The sequence below is a fragment of the Oncorhynchus mykiss genome, chromosome 9, assembly GCF_013265735.2.
Source record: "Oncorhynchus mykiss isolate Arlee chromosome 9, USDA_OmykA_1.1, whole genome shotgun sequence".
Classification (NCBI taxonomy): Eukaryota; Metazoa; Chordata; class Actinopteri; order Salmoniformes; family Salmonidae; genus Oncorhynchus; species Oncorhynchus mykiss.
Genome location: NC_048573.1, coordinates 12,650,667 through 12,676,484, shown reverse-complemented (window position 1 = coordinate 12,676,484; position 25,818 = coordinate 12,650,667). Strand labels below are relative to the sequence as shown.

At 44.9% G+C, this 25,818-nt stretch overlaps 1 protein-coding gene and 1 non-coding gene across 9 annotated transcripts in view; one reads left to right on the top strand and one right to left on the bottom strand.

Annotated features, from left to right (window-relative positions):
- Nucleotides 1–673: 673 nt before the first annotated feature.
- Nucleotides 674–25,818, bottom strand: part of LOC110531486 (dynactin subunit 1) — a 37,771-nt gene continuing 12,626 nt past the window's right edge. For 7 of the 8 annotated variants that reach the window (XM_036987362.1, XM_036987365.1, XM_036987366.1 and 4 more), the window contains 21 exons: nucleotides 25,432–25,510; nucleotides 24,917–25,076; nucleotides 22,112–22,216; nucleotides 20,746–20,937; nucleotides 19,212–19,331; nucleotides 18,867–19,019; nucleotides 18,593–18,759; nucleotides 18,177–18,345; nucleotides 17,897–17,965; nucleotides 17,392–17,513; nucleotides 12,329–12,419; nucleotides 11,764–11,925; nucleotides 7,713–7,844; nucleotides 6,332–6,457; nucleotides 6,001–6,143; nucleotides 5,558–5,724; nucleotides 5,237–5,367; nucleotides 4,766–4,970; nucleotides 2,304–2,377; nucleotides 2,092–2,181; nucleotides 674–1,937 (listed from right to left, as the gene is read on the bottom strand). In XM_036987362.1, coding sequence (XP_036843257.1) covers nucleotides 1,800–1,937; nucleotides 2,092–2,181; nucleotides 2,304–2,377; nucleotides 4,766–4,970; nucleotides 5,237–5,367; nucleotides 5,558–5,724; nucleotides 6,001–6,143; nucleotides 6,332–6,457; nucleotides 7,713–7,844; nucleotides 11,764–11,925; nucleotides 12,329–12,419; nucleotides 17,392–17,513; nucleotides 17,897–17,965; nucleotides 18,177–18,345; nucleotides 18,593–18,759; nucleotides 18,867–19,019; nucleotides 19,212–19,331; nucleotides 20,746–20,937; nucleotides 22,112–22,216; nucleotides 24,917–25,076; nucleotides 25,432–25,510 — 2,795 coding nt within the window. In that variant the 3' untranslated portion in view covers nucleotides 674–1,799. The remainder of the gene's footprint in view (nucleotides 1,938–2,091; nucleotides 2,182–2,303; nucleotides 2,378–4,765; nucleotides 4,971–5,236; nucleotides 5,368–5,557; nucleotides 5,725–6,000; nucleotides 6,144–6,331; nucleotides 6,458–7,712; nucleotides 7,845–11,763; nucleotides 11,926–12,328; nucleotides 12,420–17,391; nucleotides 17,514–17,896; nucleotides 17,966–18,176; nucleotides 18,346–18,592; nucleotides 18,760–18,866; nucleotides 19,020–19,211; nucleotides 19,332–20,745; nucleotides 20,938–22,111; nucleotides 22,217–24,916; nucleotides 25,077–25,431; nucleotides 25,511–25,818) is intronic. The other variant, XM_036987363.1, reaches the window with a different exon arrangement.
- Nucleotides 22,696–22,766, top strand: trnaa-ugc. Its single transcript has one exon. It is a non-coding gene; the product is annotated as a tRNA-Ala (tRNA).

Here is a 25,818-nt window from a genome sequence, read left to right as displayed (position 1 = left end):
TTGTATATGGTTAGGATTCACTGGAGCATTTTTACATGTACACAACAAAAATCACACCGATTGTTGCGATTAGTGTTCTTATTCAGACGTCTCATCCTGGATAGGGATACTGTATGTAAAGCACTTTGGTTTGTGATTGAGTAGCCAACTTGACTTAATCCTCTTGGGATCATGGGAGTCCACCATGGCTCTCCACATCACTCTTCTGTGAGGGCATTTTCCTCTCGCTAGGAGACTTCACTCAGTTCCTGTGGAGGGTCTCCTGTTAGTTCTAGGCCTTCCCTGCTTTATCTTTCCTTTCTAGTCAAGTGGGGGTTTTGCCTTTGCTGAAAGTCTCATCCATTTCCTTCTCCTGATCAGACTGATGAGTGGTGCTATACAAATCAAATGCATTCTTTTTACAATTCTAAGGACCAGTTTCCTGGACACACATCAAGCCTAGTCCTGGACTAAAAAGCCTGCTCAGTGGAGAGTCTGTATTGAAAGTACATCTTAGTCCAGGACCAGGCCTAACCTGTCTGGGAAATGGACCCTTGTGTGTATGATCAGTGGTACTATGCAAATAAAATGATTAACGTTTTAATTCGGTCACAGTACAAATTAAAAGCATTAACTTCAATATTCATACATGAATGGGCCATATTGTGAATATCATTTCATCTGACAAAATGGACGACTTCGAAAGATCTTTAATTGTTCTGTTTTGGACACATTAGTCGTTAGGTACAGTATAGTTGTTTGCATCCATGGACAGGTTCCTGTCCGCTGTGCGGTCTGAACTACGTCAACATTTGCATTGGTAAATGTTCTGCAATCTGCACTGAACACCCGGTCTGACAGAAACCTGTAGTTAAAGTATCACGGCTTTAGAGACCGTCTGCATAGAACCTTAACCGCTAGCCAAAAACCTTTAAATGAGATCTTCCACCCAGATATACTTGCATGCATTCTTCATCAGTTACCATGAATAGTGACTAATGTGAAAGGTATTGACAGAGGTACATAATGATGGATAGACCTTCATAGTGTAATGTCTAACTGAAAATGAGAGAGACAACACAGTGAACCAATTCAAATACTCTGAGTAACAAGTTCACTTACTGCTCTCACTCTTAAATCTATAAAGGTCCAAGTAGCGGACTGACACTAAAAAACAACATTAAATTAGCTTCCTATCTTAATGACATGCAAATAGATATTAACTCCAAATGAACATAAGTTAACAGTGAGAAAAGTTAAGTGTGTGAACTGGCTATGGGACTTCATTCCACCCTCTTCTTATTGACGATATAGGGAATAGGGAGTAATTTCAGACACACCCTAGGTTTGAAATAACCTGTCATGAATGAATAACAATAGTCAATTGAACAAAATCCCCAAACAGGGTAACCACACATTAAGGTGCTGCTGGTATACGCAGGTAGGCGAATAATAAATCACCACAGCAGAACAAAAGGAGATGGGAAAAAAATCATTTAGGACTTGAAGAAGTGCAATAGAAAAGAAGTTGTACAGTATTATTAGGTACTCAATGAGAACACGTGTGTCTCTTTGGCATAGAAAAAAATGATAGAAATAGATATCCTAGAAGGGGCATAAAGCCTCTGATGGCAATTAAAATTCTACTTCTAGGGGGTGTAGTGTGACAAAGCGTATCCTGAGAGATTCTGTGGAACAACAGGAAATGGACTGGATCTTTAGGTGAGAGACTGAAGGAAAAAAAATAACTATTGTGTGTGCTGGGCTCCGATTGGTGAAGCCTGCTGTCACTTGTGGACGCAGGCCAATGGGGTGTCGTCTTAGGCTATGAGGAGGCGGTGCACTTGCTGCAGGTGTTGCTGTGATAGGACAAGACGGTGCACCTGCTCCTGGCCCTTGGCACACGGGATGGCCACGCGGCCTACAAACACCGTGCCTCCCTGCTTCTCCTCCTTCGCCTGAGAAGACAGGAGGATGAGAAAAGAGGATGTCAAAGGACAACAAATACAGGTTGATGCATCCACCAGATATCTGTTGCATCGAGATGTATTCCTTGTATTTGTTTGAGTGCCAACTAAGAAAGTCTGATGTCCGTGTCCATGTGCGTGTTACCTTGACGAAAGAGGAAATGGGAAAGGTGGCAAAGTCAGAGGAGACCTTTGCCCCAGGCTGCTGAGAAACCACGTGCTCTGCCACTTCACCCTGAGAGAGAGACTTGATGTTATGGCTATTTCCATGAAGAACAGAGATTAGTGGACAAAATCTAAGGTGAAGATAAATACTATTGACTATTACTAGGGGTTGATAATATAAATTCAAGTCACCTTCAGCTTGTCCAGGGCGTCACTCAGGCTCTGCAGCCGAGCCGTCTGGTCCAAGAGCTGAGCACTAGCACTCACTGTAGAAGAGAAAGACATATTAGTTCTTCATCTATGTACCAACTCCAATAGACACATACCGTGCCTTTAAGAATGTATTCATACCCATCGGCTCCTTCAACATTTTGCTTTTACAGCCTGAATTTAAAATGGATAACATGTGAGTTGTTGTGTCCCTGGCCTATGCACAATACCCAATTCATGTCAAAGTGGAATTAATTCATTATTAATTACACTTTGGAATGTGTATCAATACACACAGTCACTACAAAGATACAGGTGTCCTTCCTAACTCAGTTGCCAGAGAGGAAGGAAACAGCTCAGGGATTTCACCATGAGGCCAATGGTGACTTTAAAAGGAGAAAACTGAGGATGGATCAACATCATTGTAGTTACTCCACAATACTAACCTAATTAGGGTTAAACTTATCTGATTAAGAGAGAGTGTTTAATTTTTCATAAATGTTTTACAAATGTTAGAATTTTTCTTCCAGTTTGACCAAGTATTTTGTGTAGATCGTCGAGAGAAAAAAATGACAATTAAATGCCTTTTAATCCAGCTTTGTAACAACCAAATGTGGAAAAAGTTGAGGGATGTGAATACTTTACCTATACTGAAACACAAATAATATAAACTATGCCACACACACACACGGTTTTCCCGATAGCGATGGAATGTAGGCATACGAGTGTTTTAACGATGCATCTCTCCTACAACGACCGAAGACGTAACATGTTTCCCAGAACACCACGACGGCGAGAACGTTCGCTAAGTGCATCATTGAGGCAGAGTGTCAATACTGATACGATCGAAAGAAATGTAGCACTGCTGTCAGATCAGCCATCTCCATTCAAATCTTACCTTAACATTAGAATGATGTCACAATACTGACGACGGATCAGCTCCGAGAAAGAAATGATCAACTACGGCTGCAAATATTGCGGCAGCTGATTCTAATGCATACCCCATAATAATGACCTAAATCAAGATTTGCACATTGTTACACATCATGGAATATATTGAGGTAAAAATGACAGACAACCTGCAATTAGCAAAATAGAACTCAATTGAATGGGCGTGAAATAGATTTGAATAGGATTGAAATATATAGGCCTGTGTAGTCTATATTACATTGATATTTTAATGCGTTCATTTTGATTTTCATTTGAAGCATATTTTTTATTTCACTTGTTTGTAACAATTGCAAAGACATTGTCAACGTTGTACTTGTAGTCAACTCGGTTCTGAAGTTATCGGCGGTCGCAGAGAGATGGATAATCCTCATGATTCTGTGGTCAGCGGAGATCTTCTGCCTCAGAAGGGCAAAAAAGAAGCATCTGACGACGTACTGAGCTGTTCTGGAGTGACCTGAGGCAGTCGTTACATAACAAGCTTTCTAGTGGAACTTTAGTAGCAATGGTTTTCAGAAACAACTCTGAGATTTAACGATGCTCCTACGGAGGTTCTAACCATGAACATAAACAAACACACATCCCTCCCAGTCACCTGGTGTCTTCCTGTCACACAAACACACATCCCTCCTAGTCACCTGGTGTCTTCCTGTCACACAAACACACATCCCTCCCAGTCACCTGGTGTCTTCCTTTACACAAACACACATCCCTCCCAGTCACCTGGTGTCTTCCTTTACACAAACACACATCCCTCCCAGTCACCTGGTGTCTTCCTGTCACACAAACACACATCCCTCCTAGTCACCTGGTGTCTTCCTTTACACAAACACACATCCCTCCCAGTCACCTGGTGTCTTCCTTTACACAAACACACATCCCGCCCAGTCACCTGGTGTCTTCCTGTCACACAAACACACATCCTTCCCAGTCACCTGGTGTCTTCCTGTTACACATAAACACACATCCCTCCCAGTCACCTGGTGTCTTCCTTTACACAAACACACATCCCTCCCAGTCACCTGGTGTCTTCCTTTACACAAACACACATCCCTCCCAGTCACCTGGTGTCTTCCTTTACACAAACACACATCCCTCCTAGTCACCTGGTGTCTTCCTTTACACAAACACACATCCCTCCTAGTCACCTGGTGTCTTCCTTTACACAAACACACATCCTTCCCAGTCACCTGGTGTCTTCCTTTATACAAACACACATCCTTCCCAGTCACCTGGTGTCTTCCTGTCACACACAAACACACATCCTTCCCAGTCACCTGGTGTCTTCCTGTTACACATAAACACACATCCCTCCCAGTCACCTGGTGTCTTCCTGTCACATAAACACACATCCCTCCCAGTCACCTGGTGTCTTCCTGTTACACAAACACACATCCCTCCCAGTCACCTGGTGTCTTCCTGTTATACATAAACACACATCCCTCCCAGTCACCTGGTGTCTTCCTGTCACACAAACACACATCCCTCGCAGTCACCTGGTGTCTTCCCGGTGATGTCGACCACTTTAACTGTGGCGGTCATCTTGAGCAGGGTCCCTAGGAGCTGCTCCGTCTTCCTGTAGAGAATCCCGTGGAGAGTCCCCTCAGCAGGGGGAGAGGAAGAAGAGGTGGCCTCTCTCAGGTGTAACTTGGGGACGTGGAGGGGAGGGAGAGAGGCTAACTGGGCTCTCATCTTCTCTGCCTGGAGGAGAGACAAGACACACAGAGCGTTATCAATAGAGACAGGTACACAGTCGGTTAACTATGAGCCCGAAACATACAAATATCAACAACTTCTGACAATGTATCCATGACTACACTATTCAATGAACCACATCCAACACAGACGTGATCTGGAAACAAGAAAGAAAGCGTTGATCCATATTTGGATTAGGACTGAATAGAGAGACGATGAGACTTAGTGACACACACACAAAGAGAGGAGTCAGTTCCCTGCAGTGTTCTGACCTTGAGTCTGTTGTTCTCGTTCTTCAGGTGTTTGATACCCAGTCTCTGAGCCTCCACCTGCTGGCGGAGGAGAGGGGAGTCCACCACCTGCATGGGCCCAGACAGACCCCCTGCTCCCGGGGCAAGAGCGGCTGGAGAAAGGGGTGGGGGGGGAGAAAGAATTGAGAAATAAAACGAAACCTTGTGAGATAAAAAAGGTAAAAGAACAACAAAACAGTAAAAACATTAGGAATATGTATAGTATGAATGACGTGCGAGGTATGAGAGGTGGCGTGTACTAAGGTGTGTGAGGTGAGGGATCAGACGACTCAGGAGCCTCACCTCCGGCGGATCCCGTGACAATGGAGGCGATGCCCGAGGCAGGCGGGGCCCTGAGGCCCTCGATGGTGCTCTTCGATTGGCTGGAGAGACGCTGCTTCAGCTCCGCCTTCTCTGCCTCCAGCTGGTCGATGTCTGCCTGCAGGGCGTCCATGGTCTCCTCAAACTCCCTGTGTGTGTGTGTGTGGGGGGGGGGGGGGTTTAAACAAAAACAACCCTTAGTCTCACTGGAGATCTGACAGGTTTAACAATATGGTGATCGCGCCACCTAGCCCTCTGATAGGCTAGAGGAAATCTTACACCTGTCCAGTCCTCTTCCATTTCACAATAGTCCAGAACGCTATAGTCTCTGTAGTGAATACCTAGGAGACAGTGTTGGACATATGCACCTCTTTACTGCACATTCTATAACAATAACGTCCTACTTCCAAACAGTTCAGTCTTACTTCTCTTTCTTCTTGAGCAGGGCCAGGGTCTCATCCAGTTTGGTCTGGATCTTCTCCACACGTTCGTCTGCGTCTTTAGTCGACGTGTCCAGCTTCTTCTCCAGGAGACTGAGACGGACGTGGGCTTCACTCAACTCCTCTCCCTGGGTAGGGAGACCAGAGGGAGGGAGACCAGAGGGAGGGAGACCAGAGGGAGGGAGACCAGAGGGAGGTGAAAGATGGGTGCATGTGGAGGAAAATGTGTGAATGTGTATAAGAAGAAGGATGATAATGACTGGAGTGGTGTGGTGCATGTGTGTGTAAGAACAGAGAAATATAGACATGTCCCTACCTTGATCTTAAGTGACTTCTTGAGCTCCTTGATGACAGTGTCTCTGTCTTCCAGTTTGACTCCCAGGCCCTCTGCATCAGTGATCTCTGCCCTGAGTGCTGCTGCACGAGCCTCTACTGGGGGAGCCTGGAGGAGGGAGGGAGGGAGGTAGAGAAGTAGACGGAGGGAGGGAGGAGAGCGGTGGAGGGAGGGAGGGAGGGAGGGGAGGAGAGCGGTGGAGGGAGGGAGGAGAGCGGTGGAGGGAGGGAGGAGAGCGGTGGAGGGAGGGAGGAGAGCGGTGGAGGGAGGGAGGAGAGCGGTGGAGGGAGGGAGGAGAGAGGTGGAGAGAGGGAGGAGAGAGGTGGAGGGAGTGTGATGGGAGAAACAGGTAAGAAGAGGGGAGAGAGAATGTCAATGTCATGAAATATACTAGAGTTTATTTCATGACATGTTCCAGATGTAATATATAGTATTGTTAGTTTTGAACGGCTGGTAAAGGAGGAAGTCAGTCTCCAGCCATAGCCCCCCCAGTCTCATACCCCCCAGGGAGAAGGTCCTTTTGTAGCATCTAACTCCAAACTGATAAGATGCCTTTTCTAATGGAGCTGCTATATGGAGATCTATCTATCCCGTTCCCTGTGGTCCCTCAGCATCATACTCTCCCTCCTGCATGGAGATCTATCTGTACCTTTCCCTGTGGTCTCTCAGCATCATACTCTCCCTCCTGCATAGAGATCTATCTGTACCTTTCCCTGTGGTCCCTCAGCATCATACTCTCCCTCCTGCATGGAGATCTATCTGTACCTTTCCCTGTGGTCTCTCAGCATCATACTCTCCCTCCTACATGGAGATCCATCTGTCCCTTTCCCTGTGGTCTCTCAGCATCATACTCTCCCTCCTGCATAGAGATCTATCTGTACCTTTCCCTGTGGTCTCTCAGCATCATACTCTCCCTCCTACATGGAGATCCATCTGTCCCTTTCCCTGTGGTCCCTCAGCATCATACTCTCCCTCCTACATGGAGATCCATCTGTCCCTTTCCCTGTGGTCCCTCAGCATCATACTCTCCCTCCTACATGGAGATCCATCTGTCCCTTTCCCTGTGGTCTCTCAGCATCATACTCTCCCTCCTGCATAGAGATCTATCTGTACCTTTCCCTGTGGTCTCTCAGCATCATACTCTCCCTCCTACATGGAGATCCATCTGTCCCTTTCCCTGTGGTCCCTCAGCATCATACTCTCCCTCCTACATGGAGATCCATCTGTCCCTTTCCCTGTGGTCCCTCAGCATCCTGTGGTCCCTCAGCATCATACTCTCCCTCCTGCATGGAGATCTATCTGTACCTTTCCCTGTGGTCTCTCAGCATCATACTCTCCCTCCTGCATAGAGATCTATCTGTACCTTTCCCTGTGGTCTCTCAGCATCATACTCTCCCTCCTGCATGGCAGTGGCCATCTTGTTCATGGTGGAGATGACAGCGCTGCAGGACTGACGCAGACACTCATGGGGGTTTAGACCTTGGGACCCATACACCTGGAGAGGGGGAGGGGGGGGGGGGGGAAGAGAGAGAGAGAGAGAGAGAGCGAGAGAGAGAATTAACCAAGAGGACCAACTCTTCATCAATATACCTAACATATGTAAGGACATGTCATTACTACACTATAGATACTTTTGTATGTGGACACCCCTTATAATAAGTGGATTTGGCTATTTCAGCCACACCCCTTGCTGACAGGCGTATAAAATCGAGAGCACAGCCATGCAATCTCCATAGACAAACATTGGCAGTAGAATGGCCTTACTGAAGAGTTCAGTGACTTTCAGCGTGGTACTATCATAGGATGCCACATTTCAAACAAGTCAGTTCATCAAATTTATTTCCTGCTAGAGCTGACCTTGTCAACTCTAGGTGCTGTTATTGTGAAGTGGGAACACCTAGGAGCAACAACGACTCAGCTGTGAAGTGGTAGGCCACACAAGCTCACAGAACAGGACCACAGAGTGTTTAAGCAATTAGCGCATAATAATCATCTGTCTTTGGTTGCAACACTCAATACCGAGTTCCAAACTGCCTCTGGAGGCAACGCCAGCACAATAACTGTTTGTTGGGAGCTTCATGAAATGGGTTTCCATGGCCGAGCAGCCACACACAAGCCTAAGATCGCTTGGCATTGCACATGGTGTTGGCTGGAGTGGTGTAAAGCTCGCTGCCATTGGACTCTGGAGCAGTGGAAACACGTTCTCTGGAGTGATGAATCACGCTTCACCATCTGTCAGTCCAACGGACAAATCTAAGTTTGGCAGATGCCAGGAGGACGCTACCTGCCCCAATGCATAATGCAGTTTAAGGTGCAATTTTGTCCACTAGATGGCAGCAGTGTATGTGCAAAGTTTTAGACTGATCTAATAAACCATTGCATTACTTAATTGGTTTATTGATACATCTTCGAGTTAACTGTGCACTCTCCTCAAACAATAGCATGGTATTCTTTCACTGTGATAAAAACTGTAAATTGGACAGTGCAGTTAGATTAACAAGGATTTAAGCTTTTTGCCCGTATAAGACATTTCTGTGTTCTGGGAAATGTTCTTGTTCCTGACAATGTCATGCTAATCACATTAGTGCACGTTAGCTCAATCGTCCCATGGGGGGGGGGGGGGGGGGGGACCCATCCTGTAGAGGTTTAACAGTTCCATTTCACACCATGCTGTTCATGTAAATAATTTATTATAATTTACCAGTTTCGCCCAGTTATTTATCCCAGGAAAAGGGAGTAGTTTTGGACGGTAAATCTCGGTAACCGGGTTCCCGACATTCAACCCTAATGGGCAATAATACGTTCTGGCCTTTCTCTTTAATTTCAAAGATGAAAAAAAAATGCATGTTTTCTTCTTTGTATTATCTTTTACCAGATCTAATGTGTTATATTCTCCTACATTACATTCAAATTTCCACAAACTTCAAAGTGTTTCCTTCGGTAACGAGAATATGTATATCCTTCCTTCAGGGCCTGAGCTACAGACAGATTTGGGTATGTCATTTTAGTCGAAAAGAAAAGAGTCCGATCCTTACCTACAACCTCTGCATGATGAATCAACGCTCGGGGTGGGGACAGACCATCTCAGTACGGAGCGCAGTACACAATGCATGTAGACCTAGAGTATCATCTCATCATGGTAACCTTTCTTGTGACAGGTAGGCCTACATTTGCTGCAGCATAGCCTATGATACAGTAACATAAAGGCCGAATGGCATCTATCTCCATCTGGCTTTCGGGGGTCACCTTGTTTTTTTTGTTCATTTTAAAGAGTACACTTCTCTTCTTTAAAATGAGTGCCAACGCGAGCACTCTCTCGCTCCATCAACTCCCTTTCAATTACATCCAAAACAGAGAATCTTGTTCTAGATGGACATACAGCCCAATATATAGGATGTCCTAGTCTACCTCTTTCAGGTAATACATTCAATGCAGTATTAGCCTTAAATTCAGCTAATTAATGGTGGGTTATGCATAATAAAGCTTCTAGCTTATCGCCTCAGTTTCTTGCGCAATAAGCACGCACCTGTGATCCGCTGGCCCCCCTCAAATTTTTTTTTTTTTTTTTTTAACTCTCCTTAGCTCTTGGAGTCCCATGTGGGAAAAGCTAGACTAGAATAGCTTGTTGGATATAATTTATTTTTTGCATTTCTTATACCAATAGACTATTTCGCTAGTAGACCTCAAGTCTATTGAATATGGTGGAATTACACTGCTTTTATTGATATAAAACATTTGTTAAGTTGGAAAATATTTATATTTTGTAGCTCTTTTGGCTAAATGTTAATTACAACAGATAGAGAATAATAGAAAAATCACTGTGTGTGTTTAGTTTGAAAGAAGAACGAATGCGTGATGGCAGTAGGCTAGAGCAGTTATTTACTCAGACCCATAACCATTCAAATCTTTGTGGAGAGAAGTGAAAGCCTTCTACATCTAATTTTAGTCCTATATTATTCAAGGACGTCATTAGAATGATGAAGGACAACAAAACGTATTTCATTTAACTGTTGAAAGCGACGAAGGAATGAAGCCACAAGAGAGAGAAAGAGGAGGTAGGCTTATAACATTAAGGGGAAATATTATGACATATACATGTCAGCCTATGAATTATACGAATAGGCCCTGTTATATTTCAAAATCAAATTCAGTAGCCTGTACTAATTTGTAGGCCGCATTCGTGAGACCAGAATCGCATGTTCTCTTCTGATTTATCATAGTTTGAATGAAGTCCATAATTCCAGTCCATATAATTCAATCCACAGTCAAAAAGATTAGCCTACTGGAGCTAGTTTAATTTATTTACCCAAGAGAGCAAACATCTATGGGCTTTTGTTTTTCTGTGGCGTGTAATGTGGCCTTTTATAGCCTCGTTACTGTGTGTAGCCTTGCTAAGATAGCCTTGCTATCTTTTTCCTGTTGTTTTTATTTATTTACTTACCTATTGTTCACCTAACACCTTTTTTGCACTATTGGTTAGAGCCTGTAAGTAAGCATTTCACTGTAAGGTCTACCACACCTGTTGTATTCAGCATTTCACTGTAAGGTCTACCACACCTGTTGTATTCAGCGCATGTGACAAATACATTTTGATTTGATTTACAGTATGAAATGGATAACGGCACAAACATTTGGGATTTTTTTGGGCTCATTAAATGTTGTTAATGTAGGGATCATAACATCTATTATTATATATGGCTCATCAGGCCAAGGTAGTGTCAGGTTTGACACTCCCGGTTTTACTGGGAAATACCGGATTACCCGGGAGAAAAGTGATTTATTCTCAGGATGGAACATTAGTAAAATACAGAGAAAATATTCAACCCTAGTGCCAGTTGTAAAGTTTGGTGGAGGAGGAATAATGGTCTGGTGCTGTATTTTATGGTTTGGGCTATGCCCCTTTGTTCCAGTGAAGAGAAATCTTAACGCTACAGCATACAATGACATTCTAGACAATTCTGTGCTCCTAACTTTGTGCCAACAGTTTGAGAAGTGACAATGTCCTCGTGCACAAAGTAAGGCCCATACAGATAGTTTGTCGAGATCCCACTAAACACCTTTGGGATGAATTGGAACGCCGAATGCGAGCTAGGCCTAATCGCCCAACATCAGTGCCCAACCTCACTAATGGTCTTGTGGCTGAATGGAAGCAAGTCCCCGCAACAATGTTCCAATATCTAGTGGAAAGCCTTCCCAGAAGAGTGGAGGCTGTTACAGCAGCAAAGGGTGGGACCAACTCCATATTAATGCCCATGATTTTGGAATGAGATGGTAGACGAGCAGGTGTCCACATACTTTTGGTCATGTAGTGTACATGTAGCCTATGGTTACTGTATTGTGTGACAGACAGGTCGTCCACATTGATCAAGAAGAATTAGCTCCGGGAGCTAACAAGTGTGTGCCGTATATAGTACCTGTTCAACTGCCTTGACGGCCACATCATCCAGTTTTAGAGCGTTGAGCCCCTCCTGCTCCCCGAGAGGAGCGACCATCTGTGCCCCCGCCGCAGCCACCTCCTGTAGCACGGCAACCACCCGCGTCAGCTGACGCCTGCAGTCCGTCAGCGTCTCCGACACCTGCCATTGGTCCACAGAGCTGTCAGTCACACATTCCCAGAGTATTTCCACCTCAACAAAGTTGACAGTTGCATTAATGTAGTTTATGAGATAAGTGTAAACACTAGGCTCTGTGCGCCAAACGCCAGCCAATAGTCAAGGCCAGCTGGTGTTGTTAGCATAGGGCTAAGTGTGCCAGGTTACTTGATGGTCACAGCTAACAAGTAGCGTTCTATCACATGCAACTACGTCAATGACTTGAAATTGGCTAATGTTCGCATGTATGGACCCACTGGGTTTGGGTTACGCACAAGACCTACAAAATGTTGTTCATACTGGGGCTCCAAAGATACTGTGAAACACTTAACAAAGCCAAGACTCTCCAACCTAAACGTAAGGCCTGAGCATAGCGCTAGTCACATACCGGAGCTCCAAAAGACAGAGCAGCTGGCACCCCTGGTACATCGGTCCCTGGCATCCTGCGTCTGATCTTCTTACAGAACTGTTTGATGTCACTGCAGAAGGTAAATAACAGAGATAGATAATATACACACACACACACACACACACTACCAGTCAACAGTTTGGACACACCTACTCATTCAAGGATTTTTCTTTATTTGTACTATTTTTTACATTGTAGAATGATAGTGAAGACATCGAAATGATGAAACACGTGGAATGATTCAGCAACCAAAAAAAAGTGTTACAAAAATTAAATATATTTTATATTCGAGATTCTTCAAAGTAGTCACCCTTTATCCTGATGACAGCTTTGCACTCTTGCCATTCGCTCAACCAGCTTCATTAGGTAGTCACCTGGAATACATTTAAATTAACAGGTGTTAAGGAATTTATTTCCTTAATTCCTTAATCCGTTTGAGCCAATCAGTTGTGTTGTGACAAGGTAGGGATGGAATACAGAAGATAGCCCTATTTGGTAAAATACGAAGTCCATATTATGGCAAGAACAGCTCAAATAAGCAAAGAGAAATGACAGTCCATCATTACTTTAAGACATGAAGGACAGTCAATCCAGACATTTAAGAACTTTGAACATTTCTTCAAGTGCGGTCGGAAAACCATCTAACACTATGATGAAACTGGCTCTCATGAGGACCGCAACAGGAAAGGAAGACCCAGAGTTACCTGTGCTGCAGAGGACAAGTTCATTAGAATTAACTGCACCTCTGATTGCAGCCCAAATAAAAGCTTCAGAGTTCAAGTAACAGACATTTCAAAATCAACTGTTCAGAGGAGACTGTGTGAATCAGGCCTTCATGGTCGAATTGCTGCAAAGAAACCACTACTAAAAGGACACCAATAATAAGAAGAGACTTGCTGGGTCAAGAAACACGAGCAATGGACATTAGACTGGTGGAAATCTGTCCTTAGTCCAAATTTAGTCCAAATTTTAGATTTTTGGTTCCAACCGCCGTGTCTTCGTCAGACGCAGAGTAGGTGAATGGATGATCTCTGCATGCGTGTTTCTCACCGTGAAGCATGGAGGAGGTGGTGTGATGGTGCTTTCCTGGTGGCACTGTCTGTGATTTATTTAGAATTCAAGGCACACTTAACCAGCATGGCTATCACAGCATTCTGCAGTTACAGTTGAAGTCGGAAGTTTACATACACTTAGGTTGGAGTCATTAAAGCTCGTTTTTCAACCACTCCACAAATTTCTAATTAACAAACTATAGTTTCGGCAAGTCGGTTAGAAACATCTACTTTGTGCATGACAAGTAATTTTTCCAACAATTGTTTACAGACAGATAACTTCACTTATAACTCACTGTATCACAATACCAGTGGGTCTGAAATGTGCATACACTAAGTTGACTGTGCCTTTAAACAGCTTGGAAAATTCCAGAAAACTTTGGATGCTTCTGATAGGCTAATTGACATAATTTGAGTCAATTGGAGGTGTACCTGTGGATGCATTTCAAGGCCTACCTTCAAACTCAGTGCCTCTTTGCTTGACAAAAGAAAATCAAAAGAAATCAGCCAAGACCTCAGAAGATAAATTGTAGACCTCGACAAGTCTGGTTCATCCTTGGGAGCAATTTCCAAATGCCTGAAGGTACCACGTTCATCTGTATAAACAAAATGGGACCACGCAGTCATCATACCGCTCAGGAAGGAGACACGTTCTGTCTCCTAGAGATGAACGTACTTTGGTGCGAAAAGTGCAGATCAATCCCAGAACAGCAGCAAAGGACCTTGTGAAGATGCTGGAGGAAACAGGTACAAAAGTGTTTATATCCACAGTAAAACGAGTCCTATATCGACATAACCTGAAAGGCCGCTAGGCAAGGAAGAAGCCACTGCTCCAAAACCGCCATAAAAAAGCCAGACTACGGTTTAAAACTGCACATGGGGACAAAGATCGTACTTTCTGGAGAAATGTCCTCTGGTCTGATGAAACAGAAACAGAACTGTTTGGCCATAATGACCATTGTTATGTTTGTAAGAAAAAGGGGGAGGCTTACAAGCCGAAAAACACCATCCCAACCATGAAGCATGGGGGTGGCAGCATCATGTTGTGGGGGTGCTTTGCTGCAGGAGGAACTGGTGCACTTCACAAAATAGATGGCTTCATGAGGCAGGAAAATTACGTGGATATATTGAAGAAACAACAAGACATAAGTCAGGAAGTTAAAGCTTGGTCACAATTGGGTCTTCCAAATGGACAATGACCCCAAGCCTACTTCAAAGTTGTGGCAAAATGGCTTAAGGACAACAAAGTCAAGGTATTGTAGTGGCCATCACAAAGCCCTGATCTCAATCCTATAGAAAAAGTGTGTGCGAGCAAGGAGGCCTACAAACCTGACTCAGTTACACCAGCGCTGTCAGGAGGAATGGGCCAACATTCACCCAACTTATTGTGGGAAGATGGAGAAGGCTACCCGAAATTTTTGACCCAAGTTAAACAATTTGAAGGCAATGCTACCAAATACTAATTGAATGTATGTAGACTTCTGACCCACTGGGAATGTGATGAAAGAAATAAAAGCTGAAATAAATAATTCTGTCTACTATTATTCTGACATTTCACATTCATAAAATAAAGTGGTGATCCTAACGGACCTAAAACAGGGATTTTTTACTCAGATTAAATGTCAGGAAATGTGAAAAACTGGAGTTTAAATGTAGTTGGCTAAGGTGTATGTAAACTTCTGACTTCAACTGTATATGCCACCCCATCTGGTTTTTGCTTAGTGGGGCTATCATTTGTTTTTCAACAGGACAATGACCCAACACACCTCCAGTCTGTGTAAGGGCAATTTGACCAAGAAGGATAGTGATGGAGTGCTGCATCAGATGACCTGGCCTTAACAATCACCTTACCTCAACCCAATTGAGATGGTTTGGGATGAGTTGGACCGCAGAGTGAAGGAAAAGCAGCCAACAAGTGCTCAGCATATGTGGGAAGCTGGTTGAGAGAATGGCAAGAGTGTGCAAAGCTGTCATCAAGGCATAGAGTGTCTACGTTGAAGAATCTCAAATCTACAAATCAAAATATATTTTAACAACTTTTTTGGATACTACATAATTCCATATGTGTTCTTTCATAGTTTGTCTTCACTATTATTCTACAATGTAGAAAATAGTAAAAATAAAGAAAAACCCTGGAATAAGTGTGTGTCTAAACTGGTGACTGGTACTGTATATATATTTTTATCATTTATTTCCTTGCAGTTCCTTTGAAAATATTTACATAGCCTTGATTGTTAAATACACACTGTAATTTATTCGACATACAGTAATGATTTTCAAATACAAAACAAATAACATTTGTCATGACATTGGCCTGGGGGTTAGGTTTATGACAGTCATAAATACCTCTTTCCCCCTTTTTCCTCTCTCTACCCCACTGATGTTACATTTGCAAACCCCTTGGTTAACAGAGATTCTGGGAACATCAGAAGGTGGGGGGAAATGAACTATATTCTGGTAATCCGACCAATTGAACATATGCGGTGGTACTTAATGAATATGATGTCAGTTCGGTTGTCATCTGAGACATTCTCATCAATGATAAGATGACAAACTCTACAGTGGAAAGTCTACACATCAGAGTTATCGGATTCACATGGAATTGTTGTTCAATTGAAATGTTTGAATATGAAATTATTCGTGATGGGATGAAATGTGATTTTAGCTTCTAAAATGTGAGATTTGGGTTTTCATAAGATAGGGCTCTGCTCAATCAGTGGCCCACCCCTGTGAAGGGACATGGGCTATAAAACTTTTCAAACACGCCCTCCTCTCCCTTCCTATATAAGCCCTTGATGACAATATAACCTCCTGTTCCGAGGATGTAGGACGACGGTCCTATGTCAGAATGGTTCAGATAATAACTACAGAACAAAGCCAACATCAGCGTGAGCTTTGGTGGCGAATGGTATGAACTTTGAACTCTTATTCAATACAGAAGTGATACCTCCTAGCCGTTGAGTTAGCAACAGCAGCTGCAAACGAGGGTTAGGAAGGAACAGACAGAGTATCCCGTCTATCACACAACGACGCTACTACAATGTATCCAATTGACAACCAGACATTCTTCAAAGGACAAAGGACTCGGTTTGGCAACACGGCCTTCCATCTTCCACCAACCTACCAAAGCTCAGAGTAAATATTTATTGCATTTTCCTTTTCCAAATGGGCGGTAATTTAGAATGCATAAGATACTGTATTTACGACAGCACAGCTTCGGCCTTTGTTACTCAGTCTTCCCGCTCTTTCACTCAAACCCAGCCCCTTTTCTTTTGTGTAACAAGCTGTCATATCTGTTCCGCCCGCTAGGGACGTTTTCCTTTATGACATAATTTGTAATCAAGTTAGGATTTAATTATGTGTATGTGTAATTCTGTGTGATTAGTTAGGTATTTAGTAAATAAATAATTAAACCCAATTTTGTATTGCTGATTCAACTTGTTAGCCAGGGTTCGTGCAGATATCTAAGAATTTACAACTTTCAGATGAGACTGCATTAAGATGCCGATTAATATTGACTGCTATTAATGTAAAATATTACTAGGTCTTTAAGAGTTTATTCGTAAGATAACAGCTCTATAAATATTATTTTGTGGTGCCCGACTCTAGTTAATTACATTTACATGATTGGCTCAATCAGGTAATATTAATTACGGAGAAATTATTTTATAGAATAGCATGTCATATCACATTGTATGTTACTTTTTATATACACATACGTCGCAAAGGTCTTAAAAGTCTGATTTATAGAATAGAAAAATACACATAGAGCCATGTCACCTGTGGAGTGGCTGCCTCCTAAACATAAGCAGTAACACAAGCATGGTAAACTTCCTAGGTTGGAAGAAATCGCTATATCAGGGGTATTCAACCAGGGGTCTGCGAAAATATATATACAGTACCAGTCAAAGGTTTAGACTCATTCAAGGGTTTTTCTTTCTTTTTACTATTTTCTAAACTTGTGACTGGTACAGTACATGGAAATCAGACCTGCACGTGGTGTCCAGGTCCTTCAGAAGGATGTTCAGAGCCAGCCCCTCCTGTCCCGGCTGCAGGAAAGCCCTGAGACGCACCACCTCAGCACCGATACAGTCCAACGCACTCTGGATGAACTACACACAGACAAACACACACAGAGAGGGCGACACACACAGAGAGGGCGACACACACAGAGAGGGCGACACACACAGAGAGGGCGACACACACAGAGGGCGACACACACAGAGGGCGACACACACAGAGGGCGACACACACAGCGAGCACAGAGAGGCAGTCAGTTGTGTAGGAAGGCCATCAGCCCCCATACAATCCAACACACTGAATGACCTAGAGGTCAGACATCAAAAAGTCAAATTGAGTTTAGTTAAACAATTTTGGTTACTGAACCTAGAAAAGACTAGGGGCCTGTTAGAAATCTTGATTACCTCAAGGAAGGGAGGAAAGACCTTAACATGGCCTAGAGAGGTTTACTTTCTTCAGTACACGACAGTTTTACCTTGATGTGATCAGCCAGCTGCACGGTGCAGTCTTCAGTCTGCTCAGCTAGGTGGATGCTGTACAGTTGCTGTAACATAAAACAAATTGGTACATCAATCAAGGCCTCACACAATCTGGAGTTTTATTTATTCTTAAAATTGATGAGGCTTGATAATGTGTTTCATCTGTGTTGAGTTGACAGTGTATAGCGTGTGGTCGAGTGGTTCCGTCTCTCCGTCAGGTGTGCCATCGAGTGCATATGAAGAGAGTGTGTGTGTGAATCCGTGCGTGGTACTAACCTGGTAGTACTTGATGGCCTTGGTGAGAGGCTCCACGTGTACAGTCTCATCCAGCTGGTCTTTGTGCAGCAGGTCAATGAAGAAGTCGAGGGAACGCTCATGGACACTCATCTCTGAGTAGAGAGTCCCCATCTGCGTATACACCTGCACACTGCAGCAGTTCAGAGCTCTAGAGGGAGAGAATATTTGATGGATGAAGTAAATGACACTAGTCTGACAACAGCCACAGACGAGAGAAAGCAGACTGTCCAATGAGCTGGTAGTATCTTGAGTGTAACATAGGGTATGTCAGATTCACAGTACACTTACTCTTACTAATTAAGACAGAAAGTTATTCAGAATCTAAAAGATAACTCCTTCATGGTTTTCCTTACTATTTAGTAGTGGCAGAGAGAGACAGACACACTTGGCCTTACTGTTGGTATTTGTGCAGCGTGGCCTGCAGCAGGGTGAGAGAGTAGACCAGTCCTGAAGCGAAGCTGAGCTGCTCTCCAGGTGGTCCTCTCATCTTCACCCCAGTCCTCTCCACGGGGTTACCGTTCAGATCAAACTTCTCCTGGGCCTGCTTACTGATCAACTCAGCCTAGAGGGAGGGGGGAACATACATTTGGCATCTTGAAAACAGACAAACAAGCAGACACACTCCTAGTCAAATGTTGAACCTGTTACTGTTCCCCTCTCTCAATGTACCTTGCAGATGAGTCTTGGTATGAGCAGCAGCACCAGGATACAGTCGTGGTCTCCACCGTGACGCAGGAAGGAGTCGGGCATGAAGGATGTGAGGAGAGACACCTGTCTGTTGGCCTGGCCCACCTCCATCTTCCTCAGCTCCATCTCTATGGCCTGGGGACACACACACATTATTTATCTGCAATAACAGCACACACCTGTACATTTAACACTAAAATGCAATGCATGTTTCTCTGGGAACAAAACGCACATCGGCAGACTGGTATGATGCTCCCAAAGTGTTGAATGGGACAGTTGGACCCCAAGCTGGGTCTTCACCAGAACCTGCTGCTCTGTGTTCCTTACCTTGGCGTAGGCCTTGGTCTCAGCGAACTTGATCTTGAAGTCAAACAACTCAGCTGGTGGAGGAGGCTGGACCTGCTCTGCGTTGGCATTCTGAGCACTGGTCAGTTCCTTGTTGGCATCCTAGACACACACACACACACTTTAGATACAAACAACCAAAATAAACCACTGTCACCTAACACCTTCCCCCTTTTTGCTTAAAAGGAAAGTGTTCAGGAAGTTATTAAAACCCCAAAGTGTGACAAACAAGTTCACCTTTCCATTGTTTTAACTACTAAACATGCTTGTTAGTGTTTTCAGTGTCGTTCTTTTGATTGCATGTTCTTTGACACTCCTCTGAAGTTGTGATTTCCAACCATACCTGCAGACTGGCAGTGAGCTGGAGGTACATACCTGCAGACTGGCAGTGAGCTGGAGGTACATACCTGCAGACTGGCAGTGAGCTGGAGGTACATACCTGCAGACTGGCAGTGAGCTGGTGGTACATACCTGCAGACTGGCAGTGAGCTGAAGGTACATACCTGCAGACTGGCAGTGAGCTGGAGGTACATACCTGCAGACTGGCAGTGAGCTGGAGGTACATACCTGCAGACTGGTAGTGAGCTGGTGGTACATACCTGCAGACTGGCAGTGAGCTGGAGGTACATACCTGCAGACTGGCAGTGAGCTGGTGGTACATACCTGCAGACTGGCAGTGAGCTGGTGGTACATACCTGCAGACTGGCAGTGAGCTGGAGGTACATACCTGCAGACTGGCAGTGAGCTGGAGGTACATACCTGCAGACTGGCAGTGAGCTGGAGGTACATACCTGCAGACTGGCAGTGAGCTGGAGGTACATACCTGCAGACTGGCAGTGAGCTGGAGGTACATACCTGCAGACTGGCAGTGAGCTGGAGGTACATACCTGCAGACTGGCAGTGAGCTGGAGGTACATACCTGCAGACTGGCAGTGAGCTGGTGGTACATACCTGCAGACTGGCAGTGAGCTGAAGGTACATACCTGCAGACTGGCAGTGAGCTGGAGGTACATACCTGCAGACTGGCAGTGAGCTGGAGGTACATACCTGCAGACTGGTAGTGAGCTGGTGGTACATACCTGCAGACTGGCAGTGAGCTGGAGGTACATACCTGCAGACTGGCAGTGAGCTGGTGGTACATACCTGCAGACTGGCAGTGAGCTGGTGGTACATACCTGCAGACTGGCAGTGAGCTGGAGGTACATACCTGCAGACTGGCAGTGAGCTGGAGGTACATACCTGCAGACTGGCAGTGAGCTGGAGGTACATACCTGCAGGCTGGCAGTGAGCTGGTGGTACATACCTGCAGACTGGCAATGAGCTGGAGGTACATACCTGCAGACTGGCAATGAGCTGGCGGTACATACCTGCAGGCTGGTGGTACATACATGCAGACTGGCAATGAGCTGGCGGTACATACCTGCAGACTGGCAGTGAGCTGGTGGTACATACCTGCAGACTGGCAGTGAGCTGGCGGTACATACCTGCAGACTGGCAATGAGCTGGCGGTACATACCTGCAGGCTGGCAGTGAGCTGGCGGTACTTGTTGATGGTCTGCTGGTAGTCTGCTACAGTCTCCTGAGCAGCCTCCACTCTCTTCTGGGCCTCTCTCACCCTGGCCCCGTTCAGGTCCAACTGCTCCCTCAGCTCCATCTCTGTCTCTCGGCTGTTCTCCTGAAGCTCGTCATTCATCTCGTTGATCGCTTCCTGGAGGGGGAAGGTCAGGGTTGACGGGTTAAGGGTCAGAGCAGCTGTAGTTGTGTAGTGATGAGTGGACAGGGGTTTAGGTATAAAGTCATGCACAGACAGGATTCAAACACAAACGGTGTCTCTCTGTCTCTAAAACAGTCTCCTTGCCAATGTCGTGGACCCACATGAAGGGCAAACAGTTGACACAGAGTTGGTTATTCAAAACATACTAACAGAGTTGACTCAACAAATCACTGACTACTCAAAGCATACAAAGTAACGGAGTTGACATGGATATCAAAGTTGACATTAAGGTAACAGTGTTGACATTAAGGTCACAGGGTTGACATTAAGGTCACAGGGTTGACATTATGGTAACAGGGTTGACATTATGGTAACAGGGTTGACATTATGGTAACAGGGTTGACATTATGGTAACAGGGTTGACATTAAGGTAACAGGGTTGACATTAAGGTCACAGGGTTGACATTAAGGTCACAGGGTTGACATTATGGTAACAGGGTTGACATTATGGTAACAGGGTTGACATTATGGTCACAGGGTTGACATTAAGGTCACAGGGTTGACATTATGGTAACAGGGTTGACATTATGGTAACAGGGTTGACATTATGGTAACAGGGTTGACATTAAGGTAACAGGGTTGACATTAAGGTCACAGGGTTGACATTAAGGTCACAGGGTTGACATTATGGTAACAGGGTTGACATTATGGTAACAGGGTTGACATTATGGTAACAGGGTTGACATTATGGTAACAGGGTTGACATTATGGTAACAGGGTTGACATTATGGTAACAGGGTTGACATTAAGGTAACAGGGTTGACATTAAGGTCACAGGGTTGACATTAAGGTCACAGGGTTGACATTAAGGTCACAGGGTTGACATTAAGGTCACAGGGTTGACATTATGGTAACAGGGTTGACATTATGGTAACAGGGTTGACATTATGGTAACAGGGTTGACATTATGGTAACAGGGTTGACATTATGGTAACAGGGTTGACATTATGGTAACAGGGTTGACATTATGGTAACAGGGTTGACATTATGGTAACAGGGTTGACATTAAGGTAACAGGGTTGACATTAAGGTAACAGGGTTGACATTAAGGTAACAGGGTTGACATTAAGGTAACAGGGTTGACAGGGGTATTGTTGATTGAACTCACCAGGTCAGTGACTGTCTCTCTCAGCTCTCTGACTTTCTCCTCCAGGTCCAGATTCCTCTCAGTTAGAGTCTCTACCATCTCCTCTGCCCCGAGAGCAGCATCCACCTAGGACACACAGTACCAGTCAAAATGTTGGACGCACCTACTCATTCAAGGGTTTTTCTTGATTTTCCACATTGTAGAATAATAGTGAAGACATCAAAACTATGAAATAACACATATGGAATCATGTAGAAAACAAACAAAAAAAGTGTTAAATCAAAATATATTTTTGATTCTTCAAAGTAGCCACTCTTTGCTTTGATGACAGCTTTGAACACTCTTGGCATTCTCTCAACCAGCTTCATGAGGAATGCTTTTGCAACAGTCTTGAAGGAGTTCCCACATATGCTAAGCACTTGTTGGCTGCCTTTCCTGGCCTCTGCGGTCCAAACCATCTCAATTGGGTTGAGGTCAGGTGATTGTGGAGGCCAAGTCATCTGATGCAGCACTCCATCACTCTCCTTCTTGGTCAAAATGTGTTAGGAGCTACCTTTCTAGCTAATAGGCTATGTTAAGAGTTTATACTTCCTTGTCCAATTAGATCCCGTGTGGCTCAGTTGGTAGAGCATGGCGCTTGCAACGCCAGGCATGTGGGTTCGATTCCCACGGGGAAACAATATAAGAATGTATGCACTCCCTACTGTAAGTCCCTCTGGATATGAGCATCCGCTAAATGACTCAAATGTAAATAATAATGTGGGCAGGTCAAAATAATGAAAAACAATCTACCAAAACTATTCATTTCAAAATGTTGATTACTTCTCCTTGCCATTATCATTCACCTGATGAGACATTAAATGTATTTTTTTTGCTAAAGTATGATGGTCCCTGGGCCGCCAGTTTGCCAGGGAGGTGGTTCCCTGGGTCACCGGGATGCCAGGGAGGTGGTTCCCTGGGTCACCGGGATGCCAGGGAGGTGGTTCCCTGGGTCACCGGGATGCCAGGGAGGGGGTTCCTGGGCAAAAAAAAGTTGAAGACCCCTGCTTTATATGAGCAACTGGCTAACCTGTTCACTGAGCTCATCCATGGTGGGCTGACTGGCTAACCTGTTCACTGAGCTCATCCATGGTGGACTGACTGGCTAACCTGTTCACTGAGCTCATCCATGGTGGACCGACTGGCTAACCTGTTCACTGAGCTCATCCATGGTGGACTGACTGGCTAACCTGTTCACTGAGCTCATCCATGGTGGGCCGACTGGCTAACCTGTTCACTGAGCTCATCCATGGTGTACTGACTGGCTAACCTGTTCACTGAGCTCATCCATGGTGGGCCGACTGGCTAACCTGTTCACTGAGCTCATCCATGGTGGACTGACTGGCTAACCTGTTCACTGAGCTCATCCATGGTAGACTGACTGGCTAACCTGTTCACTGAGCTCATCCATGGTGGGCCGACTGGCTAACCTGTTCACTGAGCTCATCCATGGTGGACTGACTAGCTGACTGGCTAACCTGTTCACTGAGCTCATCCATGGTGGGCCGACTGGCTAACCTGTTCACTGAGCTCATCCATGGTGGGCTGACTGGCTAACCTCTTCACTGAGCTCATCCATGGTGGGCCGACTGGCTAACCTGTTCACTGAGCTCATCCATGGTGGACTGACTAGCTGACTGGCTAACCTGTTCACTGAGCTCATCCATGGTGGGCCGACTGACTGGCTAACCTGTTCACTGAGCTCATCCATGGTGGGCCGACTGACTGGCTAACCTGTTCACTGAGCTCATCCATGGTGGACTGACTAGCTGACTGGCTAACCTGTTCACTGAGCTCATCCATGGTGGGCTGACTGACTGACTGGCTAACCTGTTCACTGAGCTCATCCATGGTGGGCTGACTAGCTGACTGGCTAGCCTGTTCACTGAGCTCATCCATGGTGGTCCGACTGACTGGCTAACCTGTTCACTGAGCTCATCCATGGTGGGCCGACTGACTGGCTAACCTGTTCACTGAGCTCATCCATGGTGGGCCGACTGACTGGCTAACCTGTTCACTGAGCTCATCCATGGTGGGCCGACTGACTGGCTAACCTGTTCACTGAGCTCATCCATGGTGGGCCGACTGACTGGCTAACCTGTTCACTGAGCTCATCCATGGTGGGCCGACTGACTGGCTAACCTGTTCACTGAGCTCATCCATGGTGGGCTGACTGACTGGCAGAACAACCAACTGACATGTTCTTTGAGGTCACTGACTGACTGACTAACCGACTGTCTGGTTGGTTGACTTGTTCTTTGAGCTCATTGATGGTGGCCTGGCTGACTGGTTGGATAACTGACGGACGGACTGGCTGACTGACACTATGGTTGACTGACCTATTCACTGACTGGCTGACTTGTTCTTTGAGCTCGTTGATAGTGGCCTGGCTCACTGACGGGCTAACTTACCTGTACTTTGAGCACAATGATGGTGGCCTGTCGGAGTGGCTGGCTAGCATGTTCTTTGAGTTTGTTGATGGTAACCTAGTTGACTGGCTGACTCACTGACCCGACCGACCTGTTATTTTAGCTTGTTGATAATGTCCTGGCTGGCTGTCTGGTTAACTAACTGGCTCACGGACAGCCTGACTGACCTGCTATTTGAGCTCATTGATGGTGGCCTGACTGGCTGTCTAACCTTCTTGTTGACTTACCTATTCTTTGAGCTTGTTGACATTAATCTAGCCCCCCCCCCCCCCCCCCCCAGCTGACTGACGAACTGACTGACTGACAGACTGGTTGACTGACCACCTTCAGCTCATCGATGATGGCCTGGCTGACTGACCTGCTCCTTCAACTCATCAATGGTGGCCTCAGCCTGCTTCATCTCCTCCTGTAGTTTCTCCTTCTGGGTCCTCAGAGTCTCCAGCTCTCCATTCTTCTTCTCCATCTGCTTCTGCAGCTTCACGTGCTCCTGCTTCTCAGACGACGACAGGTCACGCATCCTGAGGGAGGGGAACAAATAGTTCTGTTAGAGATCAAACTAAAGGGAAACATTTAAGGCTGGTTTCCCAGATTAAGTGCAGTCCTGCACTAGAAACCACTTCGATTGGAGATTCTCCACTGAGCAGGCTTTTTAGTCCAGGACTAGGCTTAATTTGTGTCCAGGAAACTGCCCCAAAAAGTGACAGAAATCATTTTGAGCAAATCCTGAAGGGAAGAGACACCCCAGTGTACCCATAAGGGGCACTAGATCTCAATGAAACATCAGGTAACGGATGAGACAGTTTGGTCAAAACTGAAATCTCTCAAGAAATAACATTAAGAAATATTTTTTTTTATTTTTTTAAGTACACACACCTGACCAGAGCATCTTTCAGCCTGCTGTTCTGCTCCTCCAGCTGCTTTACGTGGTAACTAGAGGCAGCTCCGTCAGAACCTGGAGAAGCAGAAGAGTTAGGTTAGGTTTCGTTTCAACTTTACCAAGCAATACTGAAGTCCTTGTCAAATATATGATAGCTATTTTTTCTTAAATACAAAGACAGTGGGATCCGAAATGATTGACACCCTTGATAAAAATGAACAATTATGACTGTATAAAATAAATAATTTAAATAATGACCTATAGTGTATGCAAAACGATTTTGTTTAACAATATATATTTTTCTCAATTAAAAAAAAAGGTAGGAGCCAAAATGATTGGCATCCCTAAAGATTATAAATAATGTAGTCAAAAGTGTAGTATTT